Consider the following 25,147-nt stretch of genomic DNA (forward strand, 5'->3'; position numbering starts at 1 on the left):
TCTGGTGAACGATTTCAGAGCTTCATGAGAACCACATCAACAACATATTGGCTTTTTCAAAAAAAGGTTTAATCAAAACATTCATTTAACATTCAAGAATAAAGTTTACAACAGCGGAAATGATTTATATTCTACATTTTTGTACATGGGTAGCTGGTAAATATCGGAAGAACGAACATCAGCCAGAAAAATCTATTGAACTGGTCATTTAAATCAACAATAATTACATCAGCTACAAAACACAAATCAAAGCCTCAACCTGCAGCTTGTTGGAGAAAAACAATTTTTATTAAAAAAAATATATATTTTTTTTTCAATTTCACTTTATGAAAGCGACATCTGGGATTTTTCCATGGGCCTGAAAACAGAAAAGCGCTTAGTAAATGTAAATATCACAACTCAATGTTTTGCAATAAGCAGAAATCAAATGACTAATGATCACCTTGAGGTCTGTGAAAATCTGACCGGCTTTTTCAAAATTCCAATCGTTGTCTTGCAAGCACCTGAAGAAAAGGCAAATCATCGAATACATAATGATGTCAATGCGATATAGCTGTTACTCATGTACCCACATGCGGCTTTATTAAATTATTACAAATTAATACTCTTCCAGACTCGAAAATAAACCTTAAAGATTGTCAAGACCACAGTTTACATGTGAAATAATGATTTTAAATCCAACATGCGTTATGTTACAATCTCAAGTTTGTAGCGACTGCAATTCGTACAAATTAACACCAAACCACATTGGATACACAGCTTTTTAATAAAACTGCAACTCTAAAGCGTAAATCTATACGTTTCATTTTTACATTTAGACACAGAGCTACTTTTCTCAGACTGCGAACGCAAAACCGTTTAATGCGAAAAAAAATAAAATAAAAGACAAGAAATTAACATGTGATGTATATTTCAACAGCACCTCCTAGTGGTCTCCACACATTATCCACATGAGACACTGTTCAATAACGAGCAAAAACGAACGGTGGAACATTCCGTTAAGAGTGCGTTCCAACAGATTGTTCTTATGCAATTCACCAAGAAACTACAAAACAGAACTAAAGTCCATTAACAAAAACCTTCTGGCCATCTCCACACTAATCCGTTTGTAAAAAGCATATTTTATTTTGCGTTTTGGCCTTCCGTCTACACCTGTGGTCCCCAAACCCCGGTACCGGTCCGTGGGTCAATTGGTACCGGGCCGCACAGAAAAAATACATAACTTACATTATTTCCATTTTGTTTATTATCTGATTCTGAACGATGTTTTATTTTGGAAAATGACCGGATTCTCTCCGCCACTTCTGTCTATGACTCACTCTTGATGCATGTCATGATGCCTCGGTCATATCTTACCTCCATCTGCTACCTTCTTAAAGGGGTCCGGCCGCTAACACATAATACATTACCGCTAAATTGAAACCACCAAACTAGCAAAATGAAAAAAAAAAAAAAACAGTGGATTCATGTTTATTATTATATTTAGAAAATACCAGTTTTTATGCAGGTCGTATCATTTTATTTTGTTGTATTTAGCCGCCACACCTTAAAGGTCGGTCTGTGAAAATATTCTGACGTTAAGCCAATCCTTGGCGCAAAAAAAGTTGGGGACTGCTGGTCTACACAGAGACGACGTCAAAGTAGCTTTTTGAAAAAACGCTCTCCAAAGTGGATAAATTTAAAAATAGACATTGGATAAGTTAAAAATATTGTGTTTTCCTAAAGGTTGCTCATTCAATAGTTTCAAATCTTCAAACACCGTTTTCAAATGTATCCAGATTAGTTTAAATGTAGACTTTGTTTTATTCAACAATTATTATTTATTGTGTTCTTCCCCCTAAGCTTCCAGCTCCTCATATCTATTTAAATATCAACTATATATTGCGGTGTGGTGTAAAGCTTGTAAATCTTACTTCTGAGACCACTCCAGATTCATGCCTGACTGCAAGGAGAACGCAGCGAGCATTTCCTGTTGGGTGGAAGACAGCGTGGGAACCGGGCTGCTGGAGGGGGTCGGGGCGGGAGCGACGAAAGCTCGTCGAATCTCCTCGGTCGTGGCATTTCGGACAAACATCTCATCGTTCACAATGCACATGCTGAAGACAATGCATACGTCAGTGACAGTATAAGGTAGCGGTGTCCTCCAAAGATTTTATATTATATATATAAATTAAAAAAAGGTCTTACGTTCCGTTTCCGGGAGACACGGCGATGAATACGCGAGAGAAAGCTCTGTATGAGTCGCGAGCGCTGCCATCAACTGGAAAAAACACGGAATAATGCAAAAATTTAGCCGCCAAAGGTTTCTAACAGAATTGCTTGAGATACTTATATATATTAAAAGATCACACCCATACCTTCTTTAAACACTCCACTGACCGTGAATGACAGCAACGTATTCTGAGGAAGAGGAGAGAAGGTAAAAAGCTAAACCGATGCTAAAATACTTAATGTACGTCGTAGTACCGCAAAATAAAACTTACAGTGTAGGTGTTGACATCGACATTAAAAGAAGCGATGTCATGCTGGGTCTTGGGCAGTTCGTTCAGAAACGCGACCACGTTCAACCGTGTGTGCTTTAGCAAACGAAACCTTGACGCTAAAGGACCAGAACAATAAAATAAGACTTACGACAGGATGATCACATGAAAAATGTGAGTTCAGTAAATAAACAACTGCAGAAAATTAGAAAAAACTAATAAAAAGTCTCACTGGAGTCTTTCACTCGCTTGATGTTGCGATTGTCCTTCAGGTACTCTCCCAAACTGCTTCTATAAGAGAAATACAAATTTATTGGCCTGTAGCTTTTAAACAAACCATATACACCAAATCAGTCATAACATTATGACCACCTGCCTAATATTGTGTTCGTCCCCCTTTTGCTGCCAAAACAGTTCTGAAACATTGATCATTAACAGCATTAACTTCTACAGCAGTTTGAGCTACAGGAGCTCGTCTGTTGGATCGGACCACAGGGATCAGCCTTTACTCCCATGTGTGTCAATAAGCCTTGACCCTGTCGGCGGTTTACCACTGGTCCCTCCTTGGAGCACTTTTGATAGATACTGACTACTGCAGACCAGAAACATCCCACAAAAGTTGCAGTTTTGGAGATGCTCTGATCCAGTCGTCTATACATCACAACGTCTACAACGTCACAAATCCTCATGCTTCCCCATTTTTCCTGCTTCGAACACGTCAACTTTGAGGACATAATGTTCAATTGCTGCATAATAAATCCCACTCAATAACATGTGCCATGATGAGTATTATTCAACAGTCAATGTTTTGATGTCAATGTTATGCCTGACTGGTGTATATATACACACATTATATATGCTTAATGATCATTTATCTCTAAAGCATCAGGGCTGTATAAAGTATTCAAAATTTTCCCCTGCACAAGTCAGTGCCCAGAATCCAGCGCAAAACGTGGCAAATAAAATATGCAGATCACGAAAGAAAATTTTATAGAGGATCGGTCGAGGCCCGGGTTACCAACGACCGCCACAGGTATCGTTTTCAGGGTACCGTTGGAAATTGGGCTACTGTTGGCCAAAGGAGGAGAAGGAGAGAAGGAAGATGTCTACAGAGGCGGCAGGAAAGGGAGAAGTGTAGGAGAGTGGAGGTTCAGTTGGGCACTTTAAATGTTGGTACTATGACTGGTAAAGGAAGAGGGGTAGCTGATATGATGGAGAGGAAAAAAGGTAGACGTGTTTTGTGTTCAGGAGACCAAGTGGAAAGGGAGTAAGGCCAGGAACATTGGATGTGGGTTTGAACTGTTCTATAACGGCTTGGAAGGAAAGAGAAAAGAGAGGGGTGAAGGAAGAGTACAGTAAGGGTGATGAACATGAAGCTGGACGTTGAAGGCGTAATGATAAATGTCATCAGTGCTTATGCTCCACAAGTGGGTTATGAGATGGAGGAGAAAGAAAAATTCTGGAGTGAGTTGGTGGAACAGAGGTGATGGGTAGGTGGGGCCTTAAGGAGAGGAATGTGGAAGGGCAGATGGTAATAGATTTTGTTAAAAAGATGGACATGGAAGTGAACACATTTTAAGAAGGTGGTGACATATAAGAGTGGAGGAAGGTGCACACAGGTGGAATATGTTCTATGTAGGAGATGCAACCTGAAGGAGATTGGAGACTGTAAGGTGTTAGCAGGGGACAGTGTAGCTAGACAGCATCGGTTGGTGGTCTGTAGGATGGTTTTGGAGGTAAATAAGAGGAGAGTGAAGACTGAAAGAAAAATAAGATGGTGGAAACTGCAGGAGGAAGACAGCAGTGTGCGATTCAGGGAAGAGGTCAGACAGGAGCTCGGTGGTGGTGAAGAGATGCTGGATGATTGGGCAACTACTGCACCAGTGATAAGGGAGACAGCTGGAAAGGTACTTGGTGTGACATCTGGAAATGGAAAGGAAGACAAAGAGACGTGGTGGTGGAATGAGGAAGTGTAGGACAGCATAAGGAGAAAGTGGTTGGAGGTTGGCAAAAGAGAATTGGGATCAACAGAAAGATGAGAAAAGTAGGCAGGAGATGAGGGATGCGGCGAAAGCCAAAGAAAAGAAATAATTTTATTTGTCACATACACATTCATACAGAGTATGAAATAATGAAATGCTTTTTTGACTGTCTATCTTGTAAACATGGAAAGAAATACAAAATAAAAAGTAAAATGTTCAAATAAATGAAAGTATATTAAAATATAGTCTGACTAGAGTATTAAATGTGTGGATAATTGTGTGTGTGTGTGTGTGTGTGTGTGTGTGATATATATATATATATATATATATATATATATATATATATATATATATATATATATATATATATATACACACACATACATACACACAAAAGTGTATATATTCTTTATATATAAAAATATATATATACAAATATAAATATATACACACATATATACATGAATTATACAGAAGGGATGGATGGATATGTATAACAGACAGACATAAGTCAGACAAAGTGACCCAGTGTGATTTTTATTCTCAATAAAGTGGTATAAAAAATGTAAAAGTGAAATGGTATAAAGTGATGCTGTGCTAGTCCAGTCCAGAGTTAGAATGGCTAAATCCAGTGTTAAAGTTCCACTAGTGCAATTAATAGTGAATAATTGTAAATAATAGTTGTGCAGCGAAGGAAGTGAGACAGAGAGAGAAGTCAAGGTGCTAGTTGCTGGGTGTCACCCTGGTTTAGACACCAAAGGGCCTGCGGGAAGAAGCTCCTCCTAATTCTCTCCTTTTGCTGCCAATGAGCGGAAGCACTTCCCTGAGCGTAACAGAGTAAAGAGTCCATTGTTGGGATGGCTGAGGTCCTTCACAATCTTCCTGGTCCGGCCCCGCGTGCTGTAGATTTCCTGCAGGTCAGGGAGCTTGGTGTGGATGGTACATCACTACTGACTGCACCACCCACTGGAGGACTCGTCTGTCCTAAATGATGCTGTTCCCAAACCAGGAAGTGATGCTACCCATCAGGACGCTCTCAATGGTGAAAGTGTAGAAAGTCCACTTAAGTGGGTGAAGTCCACGATCAACGTCTTACTGATGTTCAGGAGAAGATTGCTCTTCTGGCACCATCTCTCCAGGTTTTTAATCTCCTGTAGGTACTCCGTCTCGTGTTGTTGGAGATCAGGCCTACCACAACAGTGTTGTCAGCAAACCTGATAGTGGTGGAGTTGGAAGTGGCCACAGTCATGTGTGTACAGTGAGTACAGCAGGGAGCTCAGAACACAACCCTGAGGAGCTCCAGTGCTGAGGGTGAGGGTGGATAAGGTGTGTCTTTCCACCCGTACGACTTGTGGAAGTCAGGAAGTTGAAGATCCACTGACACAGTCCCAGGACCCCCAACTTGGAGGTGATCTTGGAGGGAATTATGGTGTTAAACGCTAAACTGTAGTCCACAAACAGCATTTTCATATAATTCCCTTTTCTGCAGTCCTGGTGGCTCATCGTTGTGTGGAGATGAGCAATGGCGTCTCAGTAGAGCGGCTCTGGCAGTATGTGAACTGAAGTGGATCCAATGTGTCCAGTAATGAAGTTGTGATGAAGTCTCTGACCAGTCTTTCAAAGTACTTCATCACTACTGAAGTCAGGGCTACAGGGCGGTAGTCGTTGAGGCAGGCTGGCTGGGGTTTCTTCGGGACAGGAACAATGGTGGACTGTTTGAAGCATGTGGGGACAACAGACTCTTTCAGGGGGAGGTTGAATCTCTCAGTGACTATCGGTGCTATTTGCGTAGCACAGGCTTTCAGAATATGACCTGTGATGCCTTCTGGTACTGCTGCCCTCCTGGTATTTACTCTCCTGAATGCCCTCCTCACGTCATGCTCCGAGATGGTGAGCGTGTTTTCTCTCTGGCTTTAAGCATGCATGCTGTTTGTGCCACTAGCATGGCTTGCTGCAGCCTCAAATCGAGCTTAAAAAGATGTTTAGCTCGTCTGCCAGAGAAGCGTCTGCATTCCCCATTCTGGAAGATGGTGTTTTATTGTCCGTGATGGTTCTTAGTTCCTGCCACAGGCTCCTAGATCCACCATGTTGAAACTGTCACTCTAGTATCCTCCTGTAGTGCCGCTTTGCTTCCTTCACTGCTCCACTCACACTGTAAGCTGCAGCCTTGTACTCGTTCATGTCCCCGGTGGCGAGTCCCACGTTGTAGGCAGCAAAGTGGGATCTCCGAGAATCACGGATACTTTTATCCACCCATGGCTTGTGGTTGGAAAACGTTCTGATGGTGGTTTTCTGTACTGTATCATCCGCTAGTCTCCCGATGAATCCCACAACCGCTTCCGTAAACATGTTGACGTTATCAAGCTGCGCCTGAACATGTCCCAGTCTGCGGCATCTAAAGCGTCCTGCAGAGCGGCCACTGATTGGTCAGTTTAGTGTTTGAACTCCCTCTGAAGCGCAGCTTCCCACTTCAGCCTTTGAATACAGGCATGAGGAAGATGGCAGCGTGGTCTGATTGGCGAGATTGCGTCTTGTAGCTGTTCTTACACTGTGTAGCAGTAGTCCTGTGTCCTTTTCGCCCAGTTGTCCTTTTCGGGGCAGGTGATGTGCTGCTGGAAGTTCGGCAGTGCGCGTTTGAAGTTGGCACTGTTAAAATCCTCAACCACATACAGCGCAGCATTCCGAAGCTGTGCTTGGTGTAGCGTTAGTGTCTCGTGTAAGTCCCATCCCATATATTACAGTGTCTGTGTTTTCCCCAAGTAGATAGAAGGGGAGACATTTGATGGTCAGCAGTTCCAGATTTGGTGTGCGGGAGCATGAAATATGATCAATGCTCACGCTGTCACACCAGTGGTTGATCATCAGACACACTCCACCTCCCCTTGACTTCCACGACTACAGTGTTCTGTCCACGCGGTGCACCGAGGAAAAACTCGGCCGGCTGGATGGTGTGGTCCAGTACAGCTGGGTTCAGCCATGTCTCCATGAAGCAGAGAAGGTTGCTCTCTCTAATGTCCTTTTGGAACTTAACCCTTGCCTTGAGGTCATCAAGCTTGTTCTCCAGAGATTGGACTTTGGCTAACAGGATGCTAGGTAAGGGAGTGCAGTGTGCACGCGCCCTTAGCCCGTTTCTGACGACGGCTTGTTTCTCTCACGGACGCTGGTACGGGTCACGTCCTTTGTTCTTCCTCAGGATCTCGCTCGGCCAGCATGGGTCCGGTGAAAAGTGAGCCGGTTGTACACCAATAGATATAAGAGTGGCTCTGTCATATGTAATGATAGCCATCTTATGTAAAGAAAACAGTAGACGTGTGAATAAATACGGGAGAAAAAAAAAAAAACCATTGTGGTCGGAGCAGTAGCAGACCTCACCGGCGCATCCATGTCACCCCATGAGTCACCCATATGAGTCCCTAATAGCACATCAGACACAATATGGTATGCATGCTATAGGTGTAAGCCAGAATACAGTTAAAAGGCAGGTTTTTAAAATAAAAAAAATAATAAATAAATAAAAAAGAGGATATACCCAACCTGGAAGGGTTCTGTGCGGAGAACGGAACAATAAGCGAGAACGCTGCTCCATCATGATATGCATCGAGCAGAGGCTGTCTGTCTGCCGAGTCGTATATTGCATAATACCTTAAACAAAAGAACCGTGTGTCAGCATCACTGCTTTATTTTCATAAATACAACCTTTATATTCATGATAGAGAGAGTAACATACTGTTGCAGGAAGCAGGTGATGAGGCTCTTCAGTTCTTCTGAGCCAAAGTAACTGGGCTAGATTTGAACAATATTCACATTAGTTCACAATTTAACAAATAAACTAACAGGCTAATGGAGATGAGTCAAACAACCGGCAGGCTGGAACCGGCCTGGTTGAAGTTCTAAATCATGGTGACAAACCAACACTTAGGAACCATTTTCTTTTTAAATGAATTGCCTCAGAGATGATCCACAAGGTTAAAAATAAAGATACGGACTATTGCTCTATTCTGCCTCCTAGTGGAGTAATAAGGTCAACAAACTCGTCTCTCATTAACAAGCTAAAATATATGACTGAAGAAATCATTTTGGAAGCTGATATGAAGTTTTATGTTCAGAATATATGTAAACTGTAATCTTAAAATACTTTTATATAATTTTGTACTTTTTGTTTCTTGTGTGGACTAGGAAATTTCAGTACTTCCATCATGCATTTTAATGGTATATATATATATATATATATATATATATATATATATATATATATATATATATATATATATATATATATATATATATATAAAATGGAAATAAGGCAGAATCAGTGAGTTGAATTTATTGATGCATAGAAAAAACTGTGACTGAAACAAGTACAGTAATTATTTGGCAAAGTTCGAAATTATTTTATTTTCTTTAAATAAAACAACCTGCAGACTAAAAAAAAGGTCAATAAAATAAAAATCAGATTTTTAAATAGTTTCTGTGCAGCCAAATAGCGAAATGACCCGGTACCAGTCCAGGGCAGGGTGGTTGAGGACCCCTGCTGTACAATCCATTAAAAGGATTGAACATGTTAACTATATTTCAGTAGTCTGCTGCTGAATTTATGAACATTAGTGTAAGATAACATTATTAGGCATGTTACCTTGCATGGAGGAAGAACAGCTGGAGCAACCTCTAGGTCAAAACCAATAGGAGGGGGAAGATCGTGTCCATCCTGTAGTAAAGAGATGAAAAGGAACGATTTAATACTGTCTGTGCACTATTTGTTTAGTAAAAAAAAAAAGAAAAGAATTAATTGACGTGAAGTACAAAAAAAAAAAGCCACACCGAAATCTAATCCAAGAAGGTGCATTTCCACTGGAATTCAGAAATCTTTGTATTAGGAACGAAAAAATTCCAAAAAAGGTCCTGAACGAATACTACACGGTGCATGGGCAAGTGAAGAAAAATAAAAAAAAAATGTATTCCTTCTCTGCAAACTCAAAGAGCAACATTTTGTACTTTTGCAAATACCAGTATCTGCTTAAGATCAGTCAAAATACCGATATATTAGCTTGTTAAATCTATAATACCTTTTTTTTTATGGTTATAAATATATACACTAGGAATATCCACCTAGGAATAGCCACAGAAAGCTTGTAAACCTGAGGTAGTCTTCTCTTATCATCTGTTCATCATCATTCAGTAATATATTCAGTAGAAAATCTACCACAGAAAATACAAGTTCCATGAAAACACCCTGAACCAGGCCGAAATGCACCTTCTGTGTCAGTAGCTACTCTAAATTGAGATTAAAAGGGAACCGCTGATGGTGTCATATACACCTGATTAAATCAATGATGTGCAGAGCCTACCAGTTTGAGCAGTCTGGGGAACCTCTCCCGTATGGCACTGTCCAACAACCATAAAGACAGAAGGCAAGAGAAATTTGGTGTTATTTGACAAGAAACTAGACAGCAGATATTTCCCCCCACTGGCCACATACAGCAATGAGACAGTCACCCCCAAACACATGAAATGAGGACACTTTAGCACTGGGCATTAAAAATTAAATAGGGGATTATATATGAAATAAAACATGAGGCTCTACAAAATTCATGAGCTTCTTACGTATGCAATCTGTTTTCCGTAAGGTATATTTAACACAGCCAAACATCACACAATCGTCGAACAGTTGTGGATTTCTTGTTGCAGTGTGAGCAACATCCATCACCAAGACACAGCGAAGCTTTAAGCCACAATTCATTTGCAATAACAGTATTCATAGAGCTTGTGTGTTCCCCTATCCCAACAGGAATGTAGTACTTACCCCTCAACAATACTCACCATCAGCCCCCTATGCGCCGGAAACACACTGACACACAGGCTCTGGGGGGGGGGTAGGGATGGGGGAAGGGGAGTGTGTGGGGTAGAGGTGGTGGACAGGGTGAGTACTTTCAGGCACAGTGCGAGTGGACCGAGGTCTCTCAGGGGGGCCGTGGTGAGTTCAGATCGACATGCCATAACTAGGTAACGGTATTTTCAGATGCTTAATCTCTGTGAGGTTATTTAACAGTCAAGGTAGTTGATGAAGCAGCTCTACGATCGATTAAAAATTCAGTTATTGTTGTAAATGAGTCGTTCTGCAATCAAGCTGGTAAAATAGACTGCATTTACACAGAATACTATGATATAATTTTCCTATAGAGCACATTATCCAAGCTGGAGAGAAAAAGCAATTGAAAAGAATAGAGATTTTTTACAAGAAAAGTGAGGAGAGAGGGAGATGGGGAAAACAAACAAACAAACAAAGTAAATAAATAAACAACATAAAACACAGACTGGGTTTTAAAGTAAGGAAACCATTTGCAGCAATGAAGCTGAACCCTGTGCTTTTAATACAGAATACTGCGACTGCTCATCATCATCTGGCGACGCAGCTATAAACATATCAATTATCCTAAATCGTAAAACCTAAGAGTCTTGGACCCAGCCACTGCAATTAAAAATAGCTGGGTTTTCATTCACAAAGAAAGAAAAAAGATCGAAGCTAGATTTTTAACGCTCCTAGCCAGCTAGATCTAATTTTATGTTTTTGGGTATTCAGGATTTTTTTTTCCAGTTTGTTTTCTCTTAAATTGAGATGAGAATATGGCCACAGAGCCCACATTCCAGTGTTCCACGGTTTCATAAGAGCCAAGAGAGCATTTGCTTTGCTTAAATGGTTCACATTAATGTCCATGCACAATGGACGTGGAGTTCCAGCTTTGAGCAACAAACCTCCCACTGGAGTTTTAAGGCTTTCAGCATTGCTGAGATTTGCTTGGCTTGAAGAAATTTCTTAAATCCTCACTTGGTTTCCTCCTCCACCCGACAGCTCTCTTCAGTGCAGTGTTAGCAATCAACATCACCATCATCTCTTCTCGTAGGACATCTTCTTGGTTTGCTCTATGTTGTGTGCTGTGGCCAGCTTTGCGACTGTGCCTGCCTTAGGTTGTCCCGAGTTTATGGTGGGATCTTACCCGTCGTTGGCTAACCAGCCCTCGTCACTGGCCAATCAGCAACCTTAAGGTGAGACCTAAGCTCAACCGTGTATAAATGCGGGTTGGAGGGGATGGAGGTTGCACCATTACAGAGTTGTTGATAAATCAAGAGCACTTCAGTGTGCGTAAAACTTTCCACACATGCATTGCCTTCTCTTCTAGAGTCAGCTTAGGCCCGACGCTCTCGCAGGGTTAAGAGACATTGGGCATTGAGTGGTTAAATGGCACTGGTTTTTTTTTCTCTCCCTCAAATTGAGTCAAGAATAAGCCAAAACAAAATAAATGCCTAGGCATAACTAGTCTTTCACTAAACTAACCTTTTTAACCAACAATACAAAACCAACTATGAGCAGTACTCTGTAAAAAAAAAACAAAAAAGTTTCAGCAGCACTGCAGGCAAAAAATACAGAGGGAACAAAGAACTGAAACTGCAAAAGGGATTAAAAGGAGATGGAAAAGAGATGCGCATGAGGCTTTATACTGCTTTACTTTTTTTCCCCTCTAATAAACTTTTACTATACAAACACTACTACAAGCCTTAGTCTGACATGTGAGCTTTGTGGTTTTTGTGTCGCATCTACAGTGTGGTTTTATACACTAGCACTAGATAGAAACGTATCAAACGCCCTTACACGCTTTCAGGGTGCAACAATATGAGTTGCGGATTTTTGTGTTTGCCCAAGAGTTACCAAGAGCATGATGAATTTGTGAGCATTTGTAACTGTAATAGGAATATTATAACTGTGTAATTACTGGCTTATAATCAGTCAGCTGCTTTTCACTATGTGGATTGAATTCACTACATAAAAACCTCTCTGGTCTTTTTTTTGGTTTTATTTTTTAAAGAAATACAGTCAACCGCCGATAATTCACGGCACTAACAACAAGCTTACGAATTATCTTAAAATTCGCGGGAATCCGCAGCGGGACTGGATGTTCAGGAATAACATTTTAAACTATGTTTTCACTAACAAATTTCATCCTTTTTTTTTTAAAAACACTAATGAATTGTTCATTTTAAGTGATAAATAAAGCATGTCCATTACTTCACATTTTTTGTTGAGTATGCATAAGAAATTAACCAACTTACTGGCGTAATGTCTAGATGAATTTACTAAAGTACCATAGGGGCTGTGGGAGTGCGTACAATTTTTTGGAACTTGTGGGGGTCTAACCACGTAACCCCGCGAGTTCCGGGTACCACTTTGCAGCTAGTCATGCAGTACTGACAATACACACCACATGCGCAAAAAGTCTATTGTGACTTATAATACAGAGCTGCTCGATTCTTGAATCTAAATGGTTGAACAAATGGTTTGTTTTTTGTTTTTCTTGCTAGAAAATTAAAGAAAAGATGCTGGTGGCAGAATGACGGCTTACAGCTGCTATAATATTCAGAAAGAAAAAAAAAAAAAAAAGTAGAAACAAACCTCCATAACATTAAGTATAACAATGACATTGTTTAATAAATAAATAAACAAACAAACAAGGCAAGTTGCTATGGTATAAGACGAACCAAGCTATAAAACGTCAGGTTTTACTACTTGCATAATCAAAAGAAGGATGACAGTCATATTTCTCACTGCTACCTCAGGCACGCTTAGTGCACTGATGAACACTATTTCCTTTACTTTCTACACAACACAAGCCACCTTTCTTTCAATTCAGCACTGCCTGAAAGGGTTTGTTGACCTCCAGGTAGAAGATGTATATGATGTATACAGACACACACACACACACACGGACATTGACCCACCCAATACACGCTCATTCACCCTTTTTCACATTTTCTTTCATTACAAGTTGGAGTAAAAACTGACCTAATGTAGTCGGCCTGGTCGTTAAAGTGATCGCACAGAGGGTTCCTCTGCAGTGACAGCTCCACCAGCCTCAGCCCCTTCAGCTTGTCCAACTCTCTCTCAGACCTTATCTGCAGAGACCAATGGAGTAACCAAGTGAACCAAAAAGACTGAACGAATCTATTTGTAGAAATAAAAAAATACCACTTACCTCATTGTGCGAGAGATTCAGAATCTTTAGATTCGGGACTTTGCCAACAAGGTCAGAAAGGTCATCAAGCTTGTACAATCTGTTGTTGCTTAGGTTTAAACAAATCAGCTGTGAAGAGGAAGATGAAATTTTTCCATGCATTCGTCAGCATACATCAAATACTTCCTTTAATGCAAGAAATGTTAGAGAACAGATCCTTTTCTTTACCTCGGGGATGTTCTCCTCAATGATCTTGATAACTGCCTGCATGGAGTTTTTCCTGCTAAGAGCCACATCAATGTTCAAAGAAACCAAATCTGAAAAGAGCACAAAAACAAAGTAACATCAAATGAATACATTTTCTGCCTTTCTCATCTTATGCTGCAAACTGGGCCAAGTCACAGTCATAATCCAACTATATTTAGCAACAGCCAGATATTCCAGTGGAACTAGTTTCACAAAAGGCTGGTTTTGTTCTTCTAGGGGTGTTTTCAGACTTGGCTGGAACACTCGAGTGCTCTCAAGACCGATCCTTGTCTCATTTGTTGGAGAGAATCGTAATATTGTAAGTTTTTTTTTTTTTTCCTGCACTTTTCTTTCTGGATGTGTGAAATGTTACCACAAAATAAAAGGGCTAAATACGATGCTAAGTACAGTTTTACACTTCAATCATCGTAACCATTTCCCTTTTACCTTTTTCTGTAATCACAAAAGTAAGCAAACACTTGTGACAATAACACACTTTTTTGACGTCATATTCATACCCTTTCCTTTGTCATTTTGTAAGAATGTATATGTAACAAATAAATTTGAATGAAAGCCAAGTAACAAGAAATAATGTGCTGAGTGTTTAATTAATATGTTAATATTAGTAATATGTTAATACTTTGTAAAGTAACATACCTGGGTCAACCCTGATGTTGTTCAAATCAAGGGCCTGTTGCGAACCGTCAAAGCGCTTGGACATGCACTGCTGTAATAAATAAGGAAAAAAGTTTCAATGCAACAAATCAATCACCAACCTCAACTACTGCAGAAACATTGTGAAAAACATAAAAACAAATCCGAGTCAAAATTCAGGTTCTTACCTTTAAATGCTCCAGGTCCTCTATTTTCAGATCTTGTTGAGGTAAGCTTGGAGGCTGGCACTGATTCAGCAAGACTGTAACCTGTTTTGCCGCAAGAAAAACACGATCACGTTTAAAATTTTAAGATATTAAACAATGTGGTAAAATAAATCGTTAAAATGTTGCAGCTATCAGCAAATGTACTTTAACACTGCACCTTATATCCATCTTTGTCTGTGATTTTTCTCGACACTTTGGACAAAGCATACGCTGTCGAAGAATCGTCGATGTAGAACTGTGCTCGGTTTCCATCTATATGGTACTGAACGATGAATAATATATTAATATATATATTAATTGCACAAACACAAAAAAGCCTCAGCACGTTTTCATTGCATTTCAAATACTACATGTAAATCCAATATTTTGCTCAATCAACACCACGGAGAATTGAAGAATACTGCTACATTCTGATTGGCAATATTTTGCTTACCTGTATTGCATGAAATGGCACTGTGCAGATGTTCTGTAATGCAGACAGAAGCCACTGTTTCTCATATTTTTTCCCATGGGGAATCTGAAGAAAAACAGACAAAGAAAAAAGAATTATCAGGTTAACACAATATTTTTTTAATTTCAAGCCACAAAGTTTAGGTCAAAGCAGATCATAAAGTACTCACAGTCATCCTGAACCAATTCTTACGCCCTCCACCACCTCCATCAACTCCGTCTAAACTGCCACCTCCTCCTCCTCCTCCCCCTCCCCCTCCTCTATTCCCTCGCCCCCTGTGGTTGCCTCCATCTCCTCTCGCATCCTTTCCACCTCTTCGGCCATTCCGTCGATTTTGGGGTCGCCCATAAGGATTACTACACAAATAAAAGCGTATAAAATTCAGTCTCATGTTAGAAGCATCAGCAAAACAACTTACTGTGAGGAAATAATGCCAAACAAGTCTTACAATCTTCGCTGCAATCCTCCATCATGAGAGTCATCAGCCATTGCGATGTCGCCATCATCATCATCAAATCTGGATCTGGGACCAGCACCTCCACCTCCTCCTCCTCCTCCTCCTTGACCTCCACGATGTCTCGGCTTCGAGATCTGATCGCTGTACAGAGGTGCTCTAAAAGGTCCTCTGCCCTTCCTGCGATGCTTAGGTCCGACACGGTCATCATGTTCTGAACGACAAATAATTTTGTCACCTTGTTGGCCACAATCACCATCAACACTTTTTTACGGCGTACTGATTTTTTTAAATGTTCTCAGCACCTAATCAAAATGGCCTTCAACAACTGAGTATCACCGTCTGACCAACCTGCACCCTCCATTCTTGTTTTATGAAACTCTTTCACTGGCTTTATTTACAAGTAATAAAAGTGAGCCGGTCTCGCCATACTCATTTAATACTGCATTCCATCTGCCTCCTCATGGTTGCATGCAAAATTGATGTACATTTCCACACAATTTTTTATTTATATAATATATACATAGTTGTCACACAAATCAATCAACTGGTCGGTGCTGCAGTGCCACTGCATTTACTGTCTTATGGGGAATTCATTTTGTGTAGTTTTGCATTACTTTTTGTTAACTGATGCCATAACACCCTGGTCCTGGGGGACGTTTGGGGTGGGGTCTGTTTCACTGTTATACTCTACTGTACAGCATTGACTTAACCTCTGGATATTTTTAGCAGTACACATGAAAACTAGTCTCTTTTTTTTTTTTTTTTTGCTTCTATTGTATGTATGCAAAAAATCTGACCTGCAATCGACTATGGCAGAGTCTAAATGAGAGGAAATTACCTCTTGCACTACCCTCTCCCATCTTCCTGCTCATGATATCTGCCTCATAGACTCCACTGACTGACACGAGGCCCAGTGAAGCAAAACAAGCGTTCTGTATCTGAACTTACACGTATATCACTAAAGTTCGGGATTTAAAAAAAAAGATTTTTTATCGTCTATTGCATTGTACAACAGTATCTTTGGATCAGTACTGTAAATAATTGTATATTCATAGGATATTCTAGCCTCCTATCTTCTACATATCTATATATCATTTGATTATACACTGGGAATAAGGGTAGTACAGTCATCACATTGCACATTTATTTTTATATATATACCAAGATTTCTCCACAGATAAACACTTGTTCTTAATGTACTTAATCTACAGCTTCTGCACATCTTTCACTGCCCATAACCTCTACATTTAATTGTTGTATGTATATCTAAAAATTTTATCTACACTTGTTTTTGCACTTCTGGGCAGATGTTAAACTTCTGTGCATGTACTATACATTGTTAATAAATCTCTATTGAGCTATAATAACTTGCACTCCTGTGTGGGTAGGATCTTGTGCAATTTGCACTGAGGCCATACAATAGAAAACTATTGTCTATTGATAGCTGAATAAGCAAACTTGTTCAGTTTAAATTACACTCCGAGACTGGATTTAAAACGTCCTGTTCGGTTCTTGAGTTAAACCCCTGAGATGCTTCAGGTTTCTCGAGCAACAGTTCGGCGGCTAACTCTCAGCTCGCACTTTCATGCTAGCGTCTCGTGCGTGGTAAGACCTAGCTAAGCTAACAACACAGCCACTAGCTGCAGCGCGAGAGGTTTTTTTTTCCCCAAAAAAATATTAATTCGGATTAAAAATTAAGACGATGCACTGTTTATTTATTTTTTTTTCTCCCCATAATCTTTTCCGAAGTTTAGACACCGTTGAGCAGGCCTCACTCACCGCTGTAGAATCGGGAGTCATCTGCTGTCGCCATTTTGCCTTTAAAACGACCCAAACTCGCGAACAGCTCGCGCTCGCTCTCTATCTCGCTCTCTTTCTCTCTCTCTTTTTTTTTTCTGGGGTCGTCGTGTGTATTACTTTAACCCCGTACGAAAGCAGATAAACGACGTCGAACGAGACCCGAGGACGGCGCTAACCCCTGAGTGAGGCTAGCTAACAGGAAAACCCGTTGCTTCGTTTTCTACAACCTATTTTTTTCATCCCCTTTTGGACGACGCAACGCTTTAGTGCGCAAGCGCGCGCCGTTTCTTCTTCTACGCTTCACCCGCCGGTGTTTCAGGCGAACATCTCGTTTGTGGCGACATCTGTTGACGGCGCGGGTACACTGCAAACGACAGCCACGTTATGGCTGATGAAACATTAGAATTAGAATCATCTTTATTATAAAGTATGCAGAAGTGGGGTTTTTTTGTTTGTTTTTTTTACTTGTCACCAGTGGTGGACGAAGCATTTTTATCCCAAGACTCTTTGCTTAATCAGCTCAGTTTATGTGAAGAGACATAAAGAGAGAGAATGTTACTTTTAGCACATTAGTCTATTAATAGAATTGATATTAATGAGTTAAACACTGATTGATATCTAATAAAGTATCATGAGTCCAAAACCCTCTTTTCAACGACTTCAAAAAATCTCGCAAAATAGGCCACGGGTGTTGTGGCAAGTTAGAGTCAGGAGTTCCTTCCATCCAAAATGTTCTTCTTGATATTGAGCTAACGCTGAACTGTATGTTTGTGCTAAGTAGATTCCACCAATCGGCAATGGTGGTTATAGCCCTGAGTGAACCACGTTTTGAAAAGCTCCTCTCTACTTCAGCTACCATCACTGGATGAGTAAAACATATTTTCAGAGCAGTCCACAAATCTGGATACATTTCTGAGACCTCGCTTTCATGTAAAAACATCACCCTAAATGCATATATTGCACAATTACATTCACATCATTGGGCACAATTGATCAAAACTAAGAACCAAACAACTCCTTGTCTAATTGTAGACATAAGATACATACAAAATTGATATCCTTATAATATACGTGTTTGAAATGAGCCTTTTTAGCTGCACTGGAGATTCCCCTTACTGACCTCAGTTCAGTAACCTATTGATAAAATAGAAAAAAATAAAATGAATGAAATAAAAAATAATTCCTTTTTTAGACATTAAAAGTCTAATAGAAATGAATTAATAGTACATTCATTCATTCATTCATTCATTTTCTCCCGCTTATCCGTAATTCGGGTTGCAGGGGCAGCGGTCTAAGCAGGCCCCCGCCTTTGACCGCTGCCCAATCCTCACAGCACCGTCCCTTACAGTCCCTCCTGCAGGTGGTGAGCCCACGGAAAAGGTGGCCCCACGTCACTCCGACCTTGATATTTCCCTTGTAAGGGACCCCCCGGAGCATAGAGGGTTAAGAGCCTTGCTCAAGGGCCCAAGAGCCCAAGAGTGGCAGCCCAAGAGCCCAAGAGTTCGAGCCCCGGCAATACCTTAACCGCTTAAGTGCCTTAACCGCTGGAGCCACCACTCCCCCACTTTAATAACAGTAAGCGGATGGTTAGTTTGAAAGAGGCTGATTTAAAGGACAGAGTGGTATGGAGACGGATGATCCGCTGTGGCGAACCTTAACGGGAGCAGCTATAAGAAGAAGAAAAAAGAATAAATTTTGAATAAGTCTTTATTTACATTATTTGCTAGGGGAAGTGGTAGCTCATTGATTAAGGCTCTTGGTTACTGATCAGAAGGTCGGGGGTTTAAGCCCCAGTATCGCCAAGCTACCAATTTTAGGCCCTTGAGCAAGGCCCTTAACCCTTTGTGCTCCAGGGGTGCTGTATCAGCAGCTTCCCAACATCACTTGGATATGTGGAGAAATAATTTCCCTTTGCTGTGAAGAACATGCAAAAAATGAAAATCCCCTTATATTTCATAAAACAATCAAATATAACAGTATAATTAGCCATTATGGTAAATTGAAAAATTGACTGTTATTCAAAAACATTGTTTTTTTTTAATGTTTTTTCAAAAGTAATAACCAAAATAATTTACAAATCACAAATTTTATGTAAACTATAAATAAGCCATTTTTATAGACTCTCAGTTCCTTATATATTCCAGTGTATAAGAGCACTATAAGAAAAAACCTGCCGAATTATAATGCAAAACAATTGCACGTAAATGCACGTGAACAATATAATGTATTTTAATTAAAATATTAAAAAAAGATAATTAATTAGATGATAATGTATAACATTTACACGTTCTAACCAGTTTCATAAAAAACAGCTGTACTCTTAATCACCATAAATGCAGAAGAGTGTACAGAATGGTGAGAAAAGCCAAAAAACATCTGTTAATAGACGATTCTGCTGGCAGAAACATCGTGTTGACGAGAAGTTCGGAATCAAGCTGACAGGAAGGATAGTGTTATCAGATGTTATCTTAAGTGAATACCAATTTTTAATCATATAAGCCGTCCAAATGTGTGACACAACTGGCACGTCTGTTTGCTAAAACGAGCCAAGGTTTCTAGATGTTCCCATACGATAAAAAAACACTTCACTGAGACAGTAGATCTGAAGGATGTTTATGCTTACATCTCCGTTCTTTCCGCTTACTGTTACGTGAGATTTACATCCACTCTCCTTACACGCTATCTGGATAAGTGTCTTGACAGAAAACTGAGGAAGATGTACTGTTCTAAACAAATGTGGACAATGTGTAATTCATCACAATAATATGATGAGGTGAATATTATTTACAGAAGTGTCGTTTAGGAAAGTAAAGTTTCACACACGTGACGGATAGATTTATTTCTGACCAAAAGCCTCAATTCAATTTTGTTGGCCTACACACATTCCTAACAACCATTGTCCTTTTACATGCATTATCTCCAGCTTGGTTTATAGCTTTTTTTTGTATGTGTTGTATATCTTATATTCTTAAATATCTGTTGTTCTCTTTCACAGGCATAAAACCACATCCTTCATTTCCTCTCAATTACAGTTGCCTAAAATTACAATCTTTTGTGAAAAAATGACCCCGGCTTTCGAAGGTCATCGAAAGGACAAGTTGTAACCAAAACAGTCCGAGAACCACAGCCGTAAATCATCCCGGTAGTATTCTTATGAGACAAGGGAAATGGTTGCCGTAGTTTCAGCAAAACAAATGAGGTATTATTGTAAAGGCCAAGGAGATACAATCTACTGCCTACATGCAACAAAAATCCACTTTTAATTGGCAACTTTCCACACATTACTGTGGTTTATTTTAGTCCTTCACTTATATCATTGGCTGTTGTCAACTCTATTTCCTTCCATGTGAACTAACGGGAATTATCGTGAGCAGTGACAGAAACGTACACATGTATCGTGGTTGCTTTGCTTAAATTTTTAAAGTTAAATTTTAAACCATGTAAATATCGATATGGTGAATATCGATATTTGTTTAGTGGTTTTAAAAGGAGTCTATAGTGTCAGTGGGGTGTAACAAAGGGCTTTCAAAGGGCTTTCAGGATGTACGCATTGTATTTTTTCTTGAATTTTTACTTCATACAATTTTGTTTTCTAGTTTTTGTACTTCTCAGTATTTTTACATTGAAAAATTTGACTTCAGTACATTTCCAAGCGGAACGTCTTAGTTTTACTCCGAAACATGTCGTTCCTCACTACTTATGAAGTGACTACATAAATTGTTATGTAGTTATGTAAAAACCTGTTGTGAGACCAAAAATGTAACCCCATGGTTCTGTTGTGTGTGTGTGTGTGTGTGTGTGTGTGTGTGTGTGTGCGTGTGTGTGTGTGTGTGTGTGTGTGTGTGTAGTGAATATTCTCTCATTGTGTGTCTATAACTATAGAAAATTCTGTCCATATTCACATAGAGTTCTTATAGTTCACTTCTTTTACTTCTGATCCTAAAATACAGTACACACTTGAATACTTTTTTTTATCAAGTACTAATGTAAAAGGAGATTAGAAATTGACCTAAATAATGCAGGAATGATGCACTTCATAAAATCTGCAATTTGAAAATAGTCAAATCAACCTTTCTGGAACAGTTTTAACAGATTCTGTTGTTTGATGTGAACACAAACTCAAGCTCATGACCTGGATGTACAGGAGTTTATACATTGTGGTGTTACAATGCTGATAGATGATCATGTTTTATGAGATGTCCATGTGTACCTGTTAAAGTGTGTTAAAGTCATTTTATATATATATATATATATATATATATATATTCATTCATCCTTTTTTTCATTTATTTTCTCCCGCTTATCCGTAATTCGGGTCACGGGGGCAGCAGTCTAAGCAGGCCCCCGCCTTCGACTGCTGCCCAATCCTCACAGCACCATCCCTTACGGTCCCTCCTGCAGGTGGTGAGCCCACGGGAAGGCGGCCCCACGTCACGCCGACGTCACGGACCTTGATATTTCCCTCGTAAGGGACCCCCAGAGCATAGAGGGTTAAGGGCCTTGCTCAAGGGCCCAAGAGTGGCAGCCTGGCGATACCGGGGCTTGAACCCCAGACCTTCCGATCGGCAACCCAGCGCCTTAACCGCTGGAGCCACCACTCACTATATTTATTTATATACACATTAATTCCATGCTTTAGCGCGGTTTGGATCTCACATCCCCGGTTTATTGCGGAATTGCATTTGCCACATAACTCTTTTGTTTTTTGATTGTTCCGGTCTCGCGCAGATACCACGATAGACCAAAAAACATATAAGGAATTGTTTTTTTTTATTATAAATTGAAGTAAAATGTTAATACTGTACAGTACATGTACTCACACTTAATTTGTATTTCTACAAATTTACACAAAATTCATCTGGATATATTCTTGCAAATGTTTTCTGTATGTGTTTAAATTTTTACACTACCATAGCCTTTATATTTATTTTGCCGTACATATACTTATTACATACTGTATATATTTGCATATTTATCTGCACTTGTGAGTTTGCACATCTATCTATCTATCTATCTATCTATCTATCTATCTATCTATCTATCTATCTATCTATCTATCTATCTATCAGTCTGTATAAATTTGTCTATCTATCTATCTATCTATCTATCTATCTATCTATCTATCTATCTATCTATCTATCTATCTATCTATCTATCTATCTATCTATCTAGCTATCAGTCTGTAAGAATTTGTCTATCTATCTATCTATCTATCTATCTATCTATCTATCTATCTATCTATCTATCTATCTATCTATCTATCTATCTATCTATCTATCTATCAGTGTGTATAAATGTGTCTATCTATCTATCTATCTATCTATCTATCTATCTATCTATCTATCTATCTATCTATCTATCTATCTATCTATCTATCTATCTATCTATCAGTCTGTATGAATTTGTCTATCTATCTATCTATCTATCTATCTATCTATCTATCTATCTATCTATCTATCTATCTATCTATCTATCTATCTATCTATCTATCTATCTATCTATCAGTCTGTATGAATTTGTCTATCTATCTATCTATCTATCTATCTATCTATCTATCTATCTATCTATCTATCTATCTATCTATCTATCAGTCTGTATGAATTTGTCTATCTATCTATCTATCTATCTATCTATCTATCTATCTATCTATCTATCTATCTATCTATCTATCTATCTATCTATCTATCAGTCTGTATGAATTTGTCTATCATCTATCTATCTATCTATCTATCTATCTATCTATCTATCTATCTATCTATCTATCTATCTATCTATCTATCTATCTATCTATCTATCTATCTATCTATCTATCATCAGTCTGTATGAATTTGTCTATCTATCTATCTATCTATCTATCTATCTATCTATCTATCTATCTATCTATCTATCTATCTATCTATCTATCTATCTATCTATCTATCTATCTATCATCAGTCTGTATGAATTTGTCTATCTATCTATCTATCTATCTATCTATCTATCTATCTATCTATCTATCTATCTATCTATCTATCTATCTATCATCAGTCTGTATGAATTTGTCTATCTATCTATCTATCTATCTATCTATCTATCTATCTATCTATCTATCTATCTATCTATCTATCTATCTATCTATCTATCAGTTTATCTATCTATCAGTTTATCAGTCTATCAGTCTGTATGAACTTGTCTATCTATCTATCTATCTATCTATCTATCTATCTATCTATCTATCTATCTATCTATCTATCTATCTATCTATCAGTCTGTATGAATTTGTCTATCTATCTATCTATCTATCTATCTATCTATCTATCTATCTATCTATCTATCTATCTATCTATCTATCTATCTATCTATCTATCAATCAGTCTGTATGAATTTGTCTATCTATCTATCTATCTATCTATCTATCTATCTATCTATCTATCTATCTATCTATCTATCTATCTATCAGTCGGTATGAATTTGTCTATCTATCTATCTATCTACAGTGAGGAAAATAAGTATTTGAACACGCTGCTATTTTGCAAGTTCTCCCACTTAGAAATCATGGAGGGGTCTGAAATTGTCATCCTAGGTGCATGTCCACTGTGAGAGACATAATCTAAAAAAAAAATCCAGAAATCACAACGTATGATTTTTAAACTATTTATTTGTATGATACAGCTGCAAATAAGTATTTGAACACCTGAGAAAGTCAATGTTAATATTTGGTACAGGAGCCTTTGTTTGCAATTACAGAGGTCAAACGTTTCCTGTAGTTTTTCACCAGGTTTGCACACACTGCAGGAGGGATTTTGGCCCACTCCTCCACACAGATCTTCTCTAGATCAGTCAGGTTTCTGGCCTGTCGCTTAGAAACACGGAGTTTGAGCTCCCTCCAAAGATTCTCTATTGGGTTTAGGTCTGGAGACTGGCTAGGCCATGCCAGAACCTTGATATGCTTCTTACAGAGCCACTCCTTGGTTATCCTGGCTGTGTGCTTCGGGTCATTGTCATGTTGGAAGACCCAGCCTCGACCCATCTTCAATGCTCTAACTGAGGGAAGGAGGTTGTTCCCCAAAATCTCGCAATACATGGCCCTGGTCATCCTCTCCTTAATACAGTGCAGTCGCCCTGTCCCATGTGCAGAAAAACACCCCCAAAGCATGATGCTACCACCCCCATGCTTCACAGTAGGGATGGTGTTCTTGGGATGGTACTCATCATTCTTCTTCCTCCAAACACGTTTAGTGGAATTATGACCCAAAAGTTCTATTTTGGTCTCATCTGACCACATGACTTTCTCCCATGACTCCTCTGGATCATCCAAATGGTCATTGGCAAACTTAAGACGTGCCTGGACATGTGCTGGTTTAAGCAGGGAAACCTTTCGTGCCATGCATGATTTCAAACCATGACGTCTTAGTGTATAACCAACAGTAACCTTGGAAACGGTGGTCCCAGCTCTTTTCAGGTTATTGACCAGCTCCTCCCGTGTAGTTCTGGGCTGATTTCTCACCTTCCTTAGGATCATTGAGACCCCACGAGGTAAGTTGTTGCATGGAGCCCCAGTCCGAGGGAGATTGACAGTCATGTTTAGCTTCTTCCATTTTCTAATGATTGCTCCAACAGTGGACCTTTTTTCACCAAGCTGCTTGGCAATTTCCCCGTAGCCCTTTCCAGCCTTGTGGAGGTGTACAATTTTGTCTCTAGTGTCTTTGGACAGCTCTTTGGTCTTGGCCATGTTAGTAGTTGGATTCTTACTGATTGTATGGGGTGGACAGGTGTCTTTATGCAGCTAACGACCTCAAACAGGTGCATCTAATTTAGGATAATAAATGTAGTGGAGGTGGACATTTTAAAGGCAGACTAACAGGTCTT

General features: G+C 39.4%; 1 protein-coding gene across 1 annotated transcript; it reads right to left on the minus strand.

Annotated features, from left to right (window-relative positions):
• Positions 1 to 47: 47 nt before the first annotated feature.
• Positions 48 to 17,593, minus strand: nxf1b (nuclear RNA export factor 1b). The gene is made up of 21 exons (XM_083563600.1): positions 17,279 to 17,593; positions 15,491 to 15,710; positions 15,212 to 15,398; positions 15,025 to 15,108; positions 14,749 to 14,853; positions 14,553 to 14,633; positions 14,368 to 14,437; positions 13,693 to 13,781; positions 13,486 to 13,593; positions 13,296 to 13,405; positions 9,808 to 9,844; positions 9,096 to 9,167; positions 8,190 to 8,245; positions 7,997 to 8,104; positions 2,713 to 2,771; positions 2,484 to 2,599; positions 2,358 to 2,400; positions 2,188 to 2,260; positions 1,914 to 2,096; positions 443 to 503; positions 48 to 358 (listed from the first exon to the last, which is right to left on the minus strand). The coding sequence occupies exons 1-21, from the start codon at positions 17,310 to 17,312 to the stop codon at positions 320 to 322; spliced, it is 1,935 nt and encodes a 644-aa protein (XP_083419726.1). The 5' UTR covers positions 17,313 to 17,593; the 3' UTR covers positions 48 to 319.
• Positions 17,594 to 25,147: the final 7,554 nt, after the last annotated feature.

This window comes from Silurus aristotelis, assembly GCF_946808225.1.
Source record: "Silurus aristotelis genome assembly, chromosome: 16".
Taxonomy (NCBI): Eukaryota; Metazoa; Chordata; class Actinopteri; order Siluriformes; family Siluridae; genus Silurus; species Silurus aristotelis.